Source organism: Vombatus ursinus, unplaced genomic scaffold, assembly GCF_900497805.2.
Source record: "Vombatus ursinus unplaced genomic scaffold, bare-nosed wombat genome assembly UNPS02014802.1, whole genome shotgun sequence".
NCBI lineage: Eukaryota > Metazoa > Chordata > Mammalia > Diprotodontia > Vombatidae > Vombatus > Vombatus ursinus.
Window position 1 is genome coordinate 9,627,366 of NW_020954580.1, and position 12,286 is coordinate 9,639,651.

At 38.3% G+C, this 12,286-nt stretch overlaps 1 protein-coding gene across 2 annotated transcripts in view; it reads left to right on the top strand.

The window, feature by feature from the left end:
- Window positions 1-2,691: 2,691 nt before the first annotated feature.
- Window positions 2,692-12,286, top strand: part of ABCA12 (ATP binding cassette subfamily A member 12) — a 231,137-nt gene continuing 221,542 nt past the window's right edge. For both annotated transcript variants that reach the window (XM_027873671.1, XM_027873672.1), the window contains exon 1: window positions 2,692-3,099. In XM_027873671.1, the coding sequence (XP_027729472.1) occupies window positions 3,031-3,099 (69 nt within the window). In that variant the 5' untranslated portion in view covers window positions 2,692-3,030. The remainder of the gene's footprint in view (window positions 3,100-12,286) is intronic.

The following is a 12,286-nucleotide window of genomic DNA, read 5'->3' on the forward strand; positions in this document are numbered from 1 at the left end:
TGTGCTAAGTGCTAGGGATACAAAGAAAGGAAAAAGACAGTTCTTGCCCTCAAGGAGCTTACAATCTAATGGAGGAGACAACATCTGAACAACTTTATACAAACAAGCTATCCAGTACAAACAGGACAAATAGGAAATAATCAATTGAGGGAAGGCACGAATTAAGAGGGATTAGGAAAGGCTTCCTGTAGAAGATGGGATTTTAGCTGGGGTTTGAAGAAAGTCAGGGAAATCAGGAGGTAAAGGTGAGAAGGGAGAGCATTCCAGGCATTTGGGACAGTCAAAGAAAATACCCAGAGCCAAGAGATGGAGTGTTTTGTATGAGGAAACCTGTGTCACTGGATCAAAGAGTGCATAGGGTGAGAGTTTAAGGTGTAAGAACACTGGAAAGATTGAAGGGTGACTAATCTAGGGAGGGCTTTTATGTCCAAATTAAATATTTTATATTTGATCTTGGCAGTGATAGGGAGCTGCTGGAATTTATTGGGGGTGGGGGTGGTCTGGTTGAACATGCACTTTAGGAAAATCACTTTGGTGGCTGAATGGAGGATGGATTGGAATGGAGAGAGACTTGAAGCAGGCAGACCCATGAGTAGGCTGTTTCAATAATCCAGCTGTGAGGTGATAAGGGCCTTGACCAGGGTGTGGCAGTCTCAGAGTGAGAAAGAGGTATATTTGAGACATCTGGCAAAGATGAAATCGATAAGCCTTGGCAGAGACGGGATGTGGTAGGGGTGTAGAGGGTTGGTGAGAGATAATGAAGAGTCACACACTTGAGTTCAAAAAATGAACTTTGCAAATATAAGAGGAGAGATATATAGCTAGACAACAGCTAGTAGGAAAAAGATTGGAAGACTTTAGTGGACTGAAAGCTCAATATAAAGCGACATCATGAAAGCTAATGAAACCTTAAGCTGCATTAACAGAGACATAGAGTTGGGGAATGACTTGATATACCCAAGTGCTATGCTATGGTCAAACCACATCTGGGATATTGTGTTCAGTTCTGAGTATCACATTTTAAAAAGAACATTAAAAAATCTAGAAAGCATCCAGAAAAAAGTAAACAGAATGTTGAAGAACTTTGAATTCATGCCCTATGGGGTTTGGTGGGAGCAATGGAGGATGTTTACCCTAGAGAAGAGAAAATCAAGGAGGGTCTTCCAGTCTTTGAAGGGTTGTCTCTTGGAAGACGAAACAGATTTGGTTTTGTTTGGCCCCAGAGAGCAGAAATTGGGTCCATGAGCAATAGCTGCATAGAGGCAAATTTTGGCTTGATGGAAGGAAATGCTTTCTAATAATTAGAGCTATTTAAAAGAGAAACAGACAGTCTTGAGGGGGCAAGCTGTTCTCTCTTTTTAGACATCTTTTGGTAAAAGCTGGAAAACCTAGTGTTGCACTAGTTGTGAAGGGCATTCTGTGGCTGCTGATACCATTTCAAATCCTGAAAGTCTGTGGAAGTTATTTAGTATGATACCTTTTATTTACAATTTTTCTTAAAAAAAAAAACAAAAAAAAAATGAAGACCGAAAAACCCCACCAAGAAATAAAAAGTAAATAGAAGGTATTCATTTAACATTGACTTAAGAGCCAATAGGTAAATAATCTATTAGTTGTAAAGTTTTGGCTCTTCTTGTGGAATATGGAAGTCTTTGCTCCCATATTGCACAAATAGTGCCTGGTTCATTACCTCAAATGTTTTACTTTCCCATGTGAGACTCAGTCACGTGAAGTATGAAGGAGAGTTGCCCAAAACTGCTTTGTCATAAGGAGCTTTAGGCAATAAGTCTTTATTCCCTCTGCTTCTCCATAATATCTGCATTTGTCAACTCTCCCCATCTCTCATTGTATTGTTCAACTATAAAAATTACTCTGAATGATTCAAGAAAGCAGCCTGGCCTTCCTCTATGCAATTTGTACATTAGTCACTCACTGGCACCAGATCTCTTCTCTTGATCAGATTGTTTGAATATGGTTATCACTTGGTTTTTAGGACACTTGGACTTAGAACCAGGAAGATGAATTTCAAATCTCACCTTAGACGCTAACTATCCTCTGAAGCTAGTGAGGTTGAATTCTTTCCCTGTGTACCATGCATGTCGCCTAGTAGAGATCTGCAGATTTGTGGGTCCATATTATAATTTCACATGGGGAGCCTAGCAAATTGTAATGATCCCAAATAGAGAAGAGCCCCAGGCCATGAATTCATGTCTTCAAATAATGCTTTAATATATTTTAGGATGGGTAAAAATCTCTGCCATAGTGACAAGCATTTGATAAATTTTTGCTTACTCAATAATCTTAACCAAAATAGTAGACCTGAAGAAGATTTTCTCAATTACATTCAACAATGTGTTAAAATTCAAGCTAGAGATTTCAGGCTTAACTCTGACTTTATTGGCTCAGGAGATATAATGCCAATTCAATTAGTAGAAAAGGAATTGTGCCCAGAGCCAGTACTGGGCAATACTTTCTGTGTTATGCCTCTCCTAAAGCAGATGATAAAGGAAGGTAAGAAAATGCAAGACAAGTCATACTGGCCTGTCAAGGGTCCCACCTAATTCCTATGACGCGTCCTATGCAGGTGACACGTTCTTGAAGGTGTGGATAGGCAGTTAATTTCATGTAGAGTAGGAGGTGTGTTTTGCTTTTTTTTTTTTTTTTTTATTAACAGTGAGAACATTATCTGAATGATATTCATTGTCTTTGGAGCCTAACATAATGCAACTCACAGCAACTGAATACTATTCTTGAATGAGCAAAAGCTACTTAGGCCTCTGATTTTGCCTCTCTCTTTCTGGAAGCAGAGCCCATCAAGAATTTCTGTTGGTTGCAAATTCAGTGTGAGAAGAGGATACACCCAGAAGAACAGTGCTGTGGATTTCTGTCCTGTCCCCTTCCCACCAAAGCTATGCCTTGAAGAGGTTTCAATCTTGCTGGACACTGCAAGTGGGACAGTGATTCCATTTTATATTTCACTTTCCAAGAGTGGTGGAAAAGAAAGGATTGTCTCATTTCGTTGTTTGAAAAATGGCTTCACATTTCCATCAACTACGGATTCTGGTCTGGAAAAATTGGCTAGGTGTCAAAAGACAGCCGGTGAGTAGAAGTTGGGGTGTTTCTTTGAAGGCAAAGACCTATTGCTATCAGGAGGTCAAAAGAAAGAATATGTGAGGAGTACTCTAAGGAGAATAGCAAGTTCTTTGGAATTCATTCTTTGTAGTCAGTAAGACAAGTCTAGACATGGAAAGGAAAAAAAAAAACTTGGCTTTCCATAGACTCAAAAAATCAGCCAATATATTATCTCAGCAAAAGAAAACATTATCCATTTTATTACTAATTATCATGGTGTATCTAGAGACCAGGTTAAACCCAGTATATAGAGCTAGGGATGATTTCCAGTTTCAGACCAAAATGCTTTTGAATATTTTCTTTATAAATTCAGTTAGAAACAGGATGAAATTAATGAGTTTTATGCTTCTTCCCTCCAAAGGTACTAATTAAAAAGAACATATTTGAAAACAAAAGGAGAATAATATTCAGTAGAGAGTTGATAGGTCTGAGGAAAAATGAGGGGGGAATACAGGCTAATTAAAGTCAAGACTTTCACAATAGGATATTTGAGGACTCTGAGAATCAAAAAAAAATCCATTATATGGAAGTGGCAAATAAAAAATCAAGATGGTCTTCCTGAGTTGTTACCATAGTTTTGTCTTCCTCATGATGTTCATTGCAAAATCCTTTTCTGTTCTTACCCTGATGTTGACTTTTCAAAGTACAGGGTAGGCTATTAGATTCTCACCAGATAGTAGCCCTGGAGATTGGGAGTGGAAATGGCTTATGCTTATTACACGTCACAAATTCAGAAGAGTATTTGAAAACTTGGGAAATTCAAACTGGGTACTCTATGGGCTTTGGTCAGGTACAATATTTTTCAACTTTTATTGAAAAACTAAAATAATAACTAAATTGTTTATGGATTATGAAAAACCAGCATTTATATGTATCCTTTATTCATTTCTAGTTTGTTTGTTTTTTATAGTGGCCAACAAGTTACATAGATACTGGAACGTAAATATTAAATATGCCAAGAGAAGGATGTAACTGTCCACTTGACTTTCTGAACATAGTTGAGTAAAAGTGTCTAATTAGAAGTTTGGTGGCTCCTTTGCAATGGAATGGGCACCAAACAATAATTCCTTCTGTTTGTCAGGTGGCAGCTACTATGGAGAAGTTGGCACAGTTATTTAAGGGCAAACTTTAACTTTTCAAAGGGGTTGTGATAAGAATTATTCAGAATAATTGTGCTTATGTGGGAATATGTTTGGAGGGAGGTTTGAATGAAACAAAGTTCTTAGAGTAAAGATGAAACACCTAGACAGAGTCCTTCTTCAGTCCAATGCCAAAGTCTATTAATGATGGACACTGCCATTAATAAACAGATCATTGAATCTAGACTCTTTGTTATAACTTGAGAGACACGTGAGTATTACCCACCGGTAGGAAAAACTCTTAAAGAAGAGTTTCTCCTGGTTACTGTGTTTTTTGACACTTTAATAACAATATCCCTCCTTATCTGGGAAGCTGTGGTAACCTTTCTATACTCTAGGACTAACATTTATTTAGACAGATTAGATTGCTGCCTGCCTGATGTGATTTCAGCAGTGACCCCAAGGGTGAAAGGAGTGAAGGAGTCATGGGTGAATGGGAGGAGAGGTTGTATTTGGAAACAAATGTATGCAATGAGATTCGGTGGAGAGGTTAGAGGTTTTAGAAAGAGACAAAACGCAAGGTGCTGCCTCTGAATAACTTCCTCATTAATCTACCATTTTGCCTAAAATGACCACCTTTGAAGCAGCTCCTGAAAGTGTTGTGTTCAGAAAGTTTTAGAAAACCCACTCTTATGACTTGGGAAAGAAAAATACATTCATCTCAGTAATTCATTAACTTGAATTAGTTTATGTGATGGAGTGAGTGTCACATGGAAAAAGCAGGGTTTTAAGAGAATGTGACTAGTTTTGATGGCTAGGAGGAGACCAAGAAAAGGCAAAAAACATGAGATACTACCAGTGAAGAAAAGGCCTGGGTAAGTCACATCAGGGAAAGTCCCTGGTGGGTTAGGAGGTAGCAGCAGAGAATTAGGTACTTGGAGGAGGGGGTAGTAGAAACTTTCAGAGGAGGGATCCTCAAAAGAGATGCCCTTTATGTTTGAAATTTGAAATTTAAAATTTGAAAATTAAGGTAAACTGAGAGACAGTGGCCTGATCATGATCAATTTATTAGGCTAGCAGCCATTAATAAATTGGGTCTGTGGCTTCTTTCAATGACCAAGGACTTCCCTAATGTCATGGTCCTTTTTGAGAACGAAGGACAAATGACAACTCTGTGAGTAGTAAGAGCTGTCCCACTGGGGGCCAGACTGAACAGGCCAGTTGGGCAATACAGCTTTCTTTTCTTTTCTTTCTTTCTTTGCCTTTGGAAACTTCCTAAGATACCTTGGGGTTCACAGGCTAGATTTCTTTCTTAAGGACCTTGCCTTAAACTCAAATCACTCTGGTTCTTACTGATTGACCAACAACAGACTAAACCTCACTTGGTTATTGTTTGGGCCCTGACTGACTCAGAGTGAATGTAAATAGAAATTGTTCCTGTTTTGACCCAAAACCCTGAGGGTTTTCCCCTCCCAGTTTAATTTTTTTTTTTTTGGCTAAGTTAAAGAGGCCATTCTTTGCCTTTTTTTTTTCCTTTTTTTTGCCTAGCCTTAATCACTGAATGGGCTTTGCCTCAGACAACTGAAACCTGGGAAAGACCTTAGCCAAGGTCTTCCACTGCATCTGGGGTCATCTCCAGTCATCCTGATGTGTATCTGGCAACTGGACCTAGATGGCTCCAAAGGAGAAAGTGAGGCTGGTGACTTTGCATAACTCTCTCTCACTTAAATCCACTTCACCTGCATGTCATGGTATCACCTCCCTCATGTTATGGTCCTCTTCAAGAATGAAGGACAAACAACTACACGACAACAACCCAATATAGGACTCACCAGCCTTAATATAGTTTTGGGGAATACGGAATTGTGTAGGTGGGAGAAAGACAATGGGATTAGTTACAGGATAGAAATTATCATGGGGGGTAGGTACATGATGGGTTATATCCAAGAAAGTGGGCTAGCGTAACTGTGTGGGGCTAGTGACTGCCCCTTTCTGACAATTAAGAAATGTTAATTGTTCTATGGGACCCATCAGAATCTTTCAGGCCTCGTCAGAAGACCTGAGTTATCAGACTCCGTGGTGCATAGGATTTGCAAAGATGAGTAACGATGGGCAAAGTATCGTTTAAAAAAGTTAACTTGTAACTTCTAACTAAATAATAAGGTTAACTTGTAACTTTAAACTAACTCAAAGGAAAATCTGCATCACTGAGCTTAACTCAGGGAGGAAAAATGTGACTTGAGTAATTAGACAAGACAGGGCAGTAATACAGAATGGGCAGCTAGGTGTTACAGTAGACAGATTATTGGGCCTAGATTCAGGAAGACTCATGTTGAATTCAAATCTGACCTCAGACACTAGCCATGTGACCCTAGGCAAATCACTTAACCCTGTTTTCCTCAGTTTCCTTGTCTGTAAAATGAGCTGGAGAAGAAAATGGCAAACCACTCCAGTACCTCTGCCAAGAAAACCCCAAATAGGATCACAAAGGATTGGACATGACTAAAAAACAAACAAACAAAAAATAACTGAATACAGAATAGGGTCAATTACAGAATAGAATCAATTATAAAATGATACAGAATAATTTTAATTTCCTCATTTTATCTACATCATGGTCGCATTCTTCATCTTGGAGAACAAAAGGTTCCACCATTTTGGTGACATATGTTTATATCTGTTAGATTAGTTGTAGGGGGCTGTTTCGTCAAGGAGGGGATTCTTTACCTGCTATCCAGTCAACAACAGGTGGTCTTTCCATTGATTCTAGAATCAGAGGAAATGAATTTAAATCAATTTACTGGCTCTTACTAGTTTTCAGTCTTAGTCAAGTCATTGAACCTTACAGGTCTCAATGTCCTCACCTGTAGAATGAGGACATTGGACTAAAGATGACCTCTCAGGTTCCTTCTATTTCTCCAACTTTGATCCTGTATCTCCATTTCCTCCCCCTTTCCTCCCTCCTCAAAGACTGATGATTTGGTACATCTTCTGTGCCAAATTCTCTCCTTATTCTTAACACACTTTGGGTTTATACTGAAGGAGCAACACGACTCAAGTATAGAAAAGCCTTTTTCCAGAGACTGAAATGGAATTTAGCCACATGGAGGCAAAAGAGGATTATGAAATTGATTTTCCTCTTCTCCTGTGTCAGTTGTGTCAGGTATGGTTGCCCCTAGTGGCTTATAAATCTCCTTTTCTTTTATATTTGATATCAGAGGATATCAGGAGTTCTTCCAAAACAGCGATGTCAAACACATATAGAAAAGGGGTCACTAAATCGTACATAAGGATCCCTTCAGGCTGCACATTAACTTAGAAAACCATGTATGTTTTATTGTATTCTTATTTATTTTCTTAAATATTTCCCAGTTGCAATCTAATATAGTTTGGGCCACACTTGGGGCTGCTGTGGGCTACCTTGTGTCCTTGGGCCATGTACTTGAAACCTCTTTTCTAAATCTCTGGTCAGAGCTATAACAGTCAATATGTTGTCTACTATCCCCATATCTGAGTACATGGTCTTCCGTGGGGATCAATCAGAAAGCCACAGAAAAGCCCTCATCAGAAAGACCAACTAAGCAAAACTCTTGCTGGTCTTGTAAGCTGTCAAATCCTGTGTGTGGAAGAACACAACAAGAAAGTTGGAGACAAGGTCATAGGATTGACTAATTAACAAGTATTTTATTAAGCACCTGCTATATGCCAGGCACTAGGATTAATGCTGGACCCTCTGGGTCTGAGTGAGTCCAGTGGTTGAAAAAGACAAAGAGAATCAAGATAAAAGTAGGTGAATTTGATTGGGGAAAAAGTGATATTGGGCAATACCACCAAGCTCCATTTCAGGCCAAGGATTCTCAAATTTTCTGCTGGTTGTCATGACTGACAGCCAACAGGCAAGTTACTTTACCTCCCTTGGCTCAATTTCTCTACTTGAAAGATTAGATCATTGGATGACATGCTCTCTAAGGAGTCTTATACTTAAATGCTCTACTGCTGTTAAAAGTCACCTCTCTTTTTGGACGTTGGCTATTTTTGTGTTTTGGCTTAACACAGCATCTGATATAATAGTGAGCATTCAATAAATGTTTGTTGATAAATTTATTGAAAGAAAGGGAAAAGTTTCATAAGGAGAAAAGAAATGGAAAATAAGGAAACCACAAAGATAGAATTAGTGATATTGGAGAAGGAAGGGAAATGGAGAGGTAAAATTTGGTGTTGGGGAAAGTGGAGACAATTGGAAAAACTGAGAATAGTGAAAGGGAAGTGTGTAAAGAAGTGTAAAATAAACAAAAGTCTTGGTACTGCTCTCAAGCTTTATAATCCATCAGGCAAACATGTTAAAACAAAATAAGCATAATCCCCGAGAGGGTCCTGAATTTGTTACTCCAAACCAAATATCAGGGTGCTGATTAGCACCCAGGCAATGGGCTAATCAGATTAGCATACAGGCACTGATGAAATTGGTCTGTAGCTGACAACAAAGAGCTACGCATACCCTTGCTTCATTATCCTCACATCAACTTGGAGTGACGTCCTACAGGTGTTATTTATAGATAAATAAACTGAGGCTTAGTGAAGTTATGATTTGTCTATAGTCACATTGATAGAACATGTCAGAGTCAGGATTTGAATCAAGGCTTTCTTGACTCCAGATTCAATACTTTTTCCACTATGTACTTATTAATTTTGTCTTAAAGCAAGCAAAAGCACCCTTTTATTTTTCAGAGAAGAAAGCTGGGGGAAAACACAAAATATAGGAATAGGGAATACAAGGGGGAGGACAATGAGGGAAAAAGGAGAAAAGGGACCCAACTATTAAGAGAGAGAAAAAAATTATTCATTCATTCAAGCTCCTTGAGGGAAAAGACTATATTATTGTTGCTCTGGTATCCCTAATCCCTAGCCTGGCACCCAGTATGTGGTAGGAACTTAATTTGTGCTAATTAAATTGAATCTATTTTATCCATTCAGCCAACAATTATTAAGCTCAAATTATTTTTTGAGATAGTTACTGCTAGGTTCTGAACAAATAGACTAAAATTTAAAAGCGAAGAAGCAGAACTAAGCATAATAAAACTACCCCAGTAAGTTAAAGATGTTTAGGGCACCCAGGGGCAGCTAGGTGGTGCTGTTAATAGAGCACTGGACTTGGAATCAGGAAGACCTGAGTTCAAATGTGCCTTCAGAAAACTTACTAGTTGTGTGACCCTGAAAAATCACTTCAGCTCTCTCTGTCTCAGTTTCCTCATCTGTAAAATGGAGATAATAATAGCACCTGCTTCTCATGGTTGTGGGAGCATAAAATGAGATCATATTTGTAAAGTTCTTTGCAAACTTTAAAGTGGTATATTAATGCTAGCTACTATTATTATTGTAAAGGAAGTTCATTTACAATACAAGTCTATATTGGAGTGGAACAGTAAAAATAGGATAACAGACAGTTGTATAGATTGTCAAGTAGACGCTCAGTGTTTAGATTTGACTGGTAACATTACTAGCTCAGTTGTATATAATGTTGACAATTTAACAAAGTAATTTCCTCACAATGACTTTTATGATTTAGACAAATCAAGTGTTACTATCTCCATTTTACAGAAAAATAGAAACCGGAGCAGTTCGATGATTTCCCCTTATTCATACAACTAAGGGACAGGAGCAGGTCTTCTGACTTGGCTTAGGGCTCCCTCCACCATACCATGCCATTAGTGGAAAGATTTGGCAGGATCACAAGGGCACAAAGTTTGGAGAAATATTTACTTCCCAATCCTTCTCGACCAGACGACTTCCTCCTCTTGTGTTAGTCATCAAGGGTGTACTTTTACCTGTTGTAAAGGCTACAAAGATTACAGTCTGCTAAGAATAGTTGTAAGGCCAATTCATAATTTTATGTCACCATTTACTCAAAAATGCTGGTAAAAATGCATTAAGCATCAGCAATATGCTAGATGGTTTATACTATCAGCTAGGCACAGCCCCCATCTAGTGGGGATTAATAGCCAGGCAGAAAAACAATAATAGAGTAGAAATACATTCCAGGAGGAGGTGGGTAGCAATAAGGAGGCTCATTTAATGAGGTACTTAATTAAAAACAGGAAGCAGTCATGGAGATGGTGGAGTTTGCAAGCTGAAGTGAGGCACAAGGTTGTCATCCTTAAAGAAAAATGTTCTTTAGAAGGTATACCAGGGGACAGATTCAAATCTTGGTTAGAAGCTCTATCCAGTTCTTGACCCTTGACCTTAGGATAAGCAATTTTCTTCAATTATTTATCCTTTAGTATAATTTAGATAGTCTTTCAATAAAGTTCAAGTCTGAGACTTCAGTGTAACAGAGACGGAACCCTGGGTTCCCAAAGGTTATGTCCCAGGACCTCAAACTCTATCATAGTACTACCAAGATGGAAACACTTTTTATATTTAATTAATTTATTTTAGTTTTCAACAATCACTTCCATAAGCTTTTCATTTTTAAATTTTCTCCCCCTCACTCCTCACCTCCCTCCCCAAAATGGCATGCAATCTGACATAGGCTCTATATATACATTCCTATTAAACATACTTTCACATTAGTTATGTTGTAAAGAAGAATTAGGACCAATAGGAGGAACCACAAGAAAGAAGAGACAAAACAAAACAGAAGGAAAAAAAAAGCAATTAGTATGCTTTAATCTGCATTCAAACTCCATAGTTCTTTCTCAGGATGTGGATAGCATTTTCCATCATGAGACTTTTGGAGATGTCTTAAATCCTCGCATTGCTGAGAAGGGCTAAGTCTATCAAAGTTAGTTATCATACAACATGACTGTTACTGTGAACAACATTCTCTTGGTTCTGCTCACTTCACTCACCATCAGTCCATACAAGTCTTTCTTGGTTTTTCTGAAGTCTGCTTTCTCATCATTTTTTATAGCACAATAGTATTCCATGACATTCATATACCACAACTTGTTCAGCCATTCCCCAATTGATGGGCATCCCCTCAATTCAATGGAAGCACTTTGAATGTAGGTCTGGAGGAGGACTGAGAGTCTGTCACAAGAGTTAGTCTAACTAAGCTCAGAGAGGTTGTACAGCAACTGGTGGTATTTTTGGCCATGGTGACTCAGGAAGACCATTTCTTAAGGCACAGAGAAATTGTGGTCTGACATGGTAAATGGGGTGTCCCCATTGATGAAACAAAAAACACTGAAATAATTTACTGGATACTTCATGTCTTAAGGTAGTGCCTGAGGTCTGAGTCTGAGTGAGTCCCTTGCGTGCTTAGAATAACTCATTTTGCTATTTGCATTTTTGTTACACAGATTTATCTACAACATAATAGTGCCCTGATGCTTTGAATTTTTTTTTGAGTTTCTTCCTTGCTTTATATTATACCCTTTGATAGCTAAAAATTTCCCCTGCCTTTTCCTTTAATCTTGGTGATCAATTGGAAAGCTAGGCAGCCTAGGCCCAGGTTGTTAGCACTGGTTGATGCAGGCCTAAACCACAGATGAGTCAAAATGAATTAGACTCTCTACACATAAAAAGCCTCTCTCTCCTTGTACCGACTACAGGCCTCTACTTCCTTAGCTCCACCTCACTCAGTCCATTAGCACTTTTTAATTACCACTCATATTTAAATCTACTCCTATGAGGACAAGGAAAGAAATGGATGTTAGATGGTTAGGAAGTGTCAGCCAGTTGAAGGGTAAATTATTTAAGTATTTGGTAGAGAAATTTGATGACCTCATATAGATCTAAGTAAAGTATATAACTTCTAGCAACTTAAGATTCTAGCTACTATTTTTTTAAGTTGGTCATTGTGATTGGTAGAGAAACTCAAAGAAAAAAAAACTTTAGGTAGTAATAATAGTATAATTTCAATAGTACCTTTTTTTTTGGTTGGGCAATGGGGTTAAGTGACTTGCCTAGGGTCATACAGCTAGTAAGTGTCAAGTATCTGAAGTTGGATTTGAACTAAGGCCTCCTGATTCCAGGACCAGTGCTCTGTCCATTGTGTCACCTAGCTGTCAATAGTGCTTTAAGATTAAAAAAAAAAAAAAAAAGCACTTTACATGTCTTATCTCATTCGATTT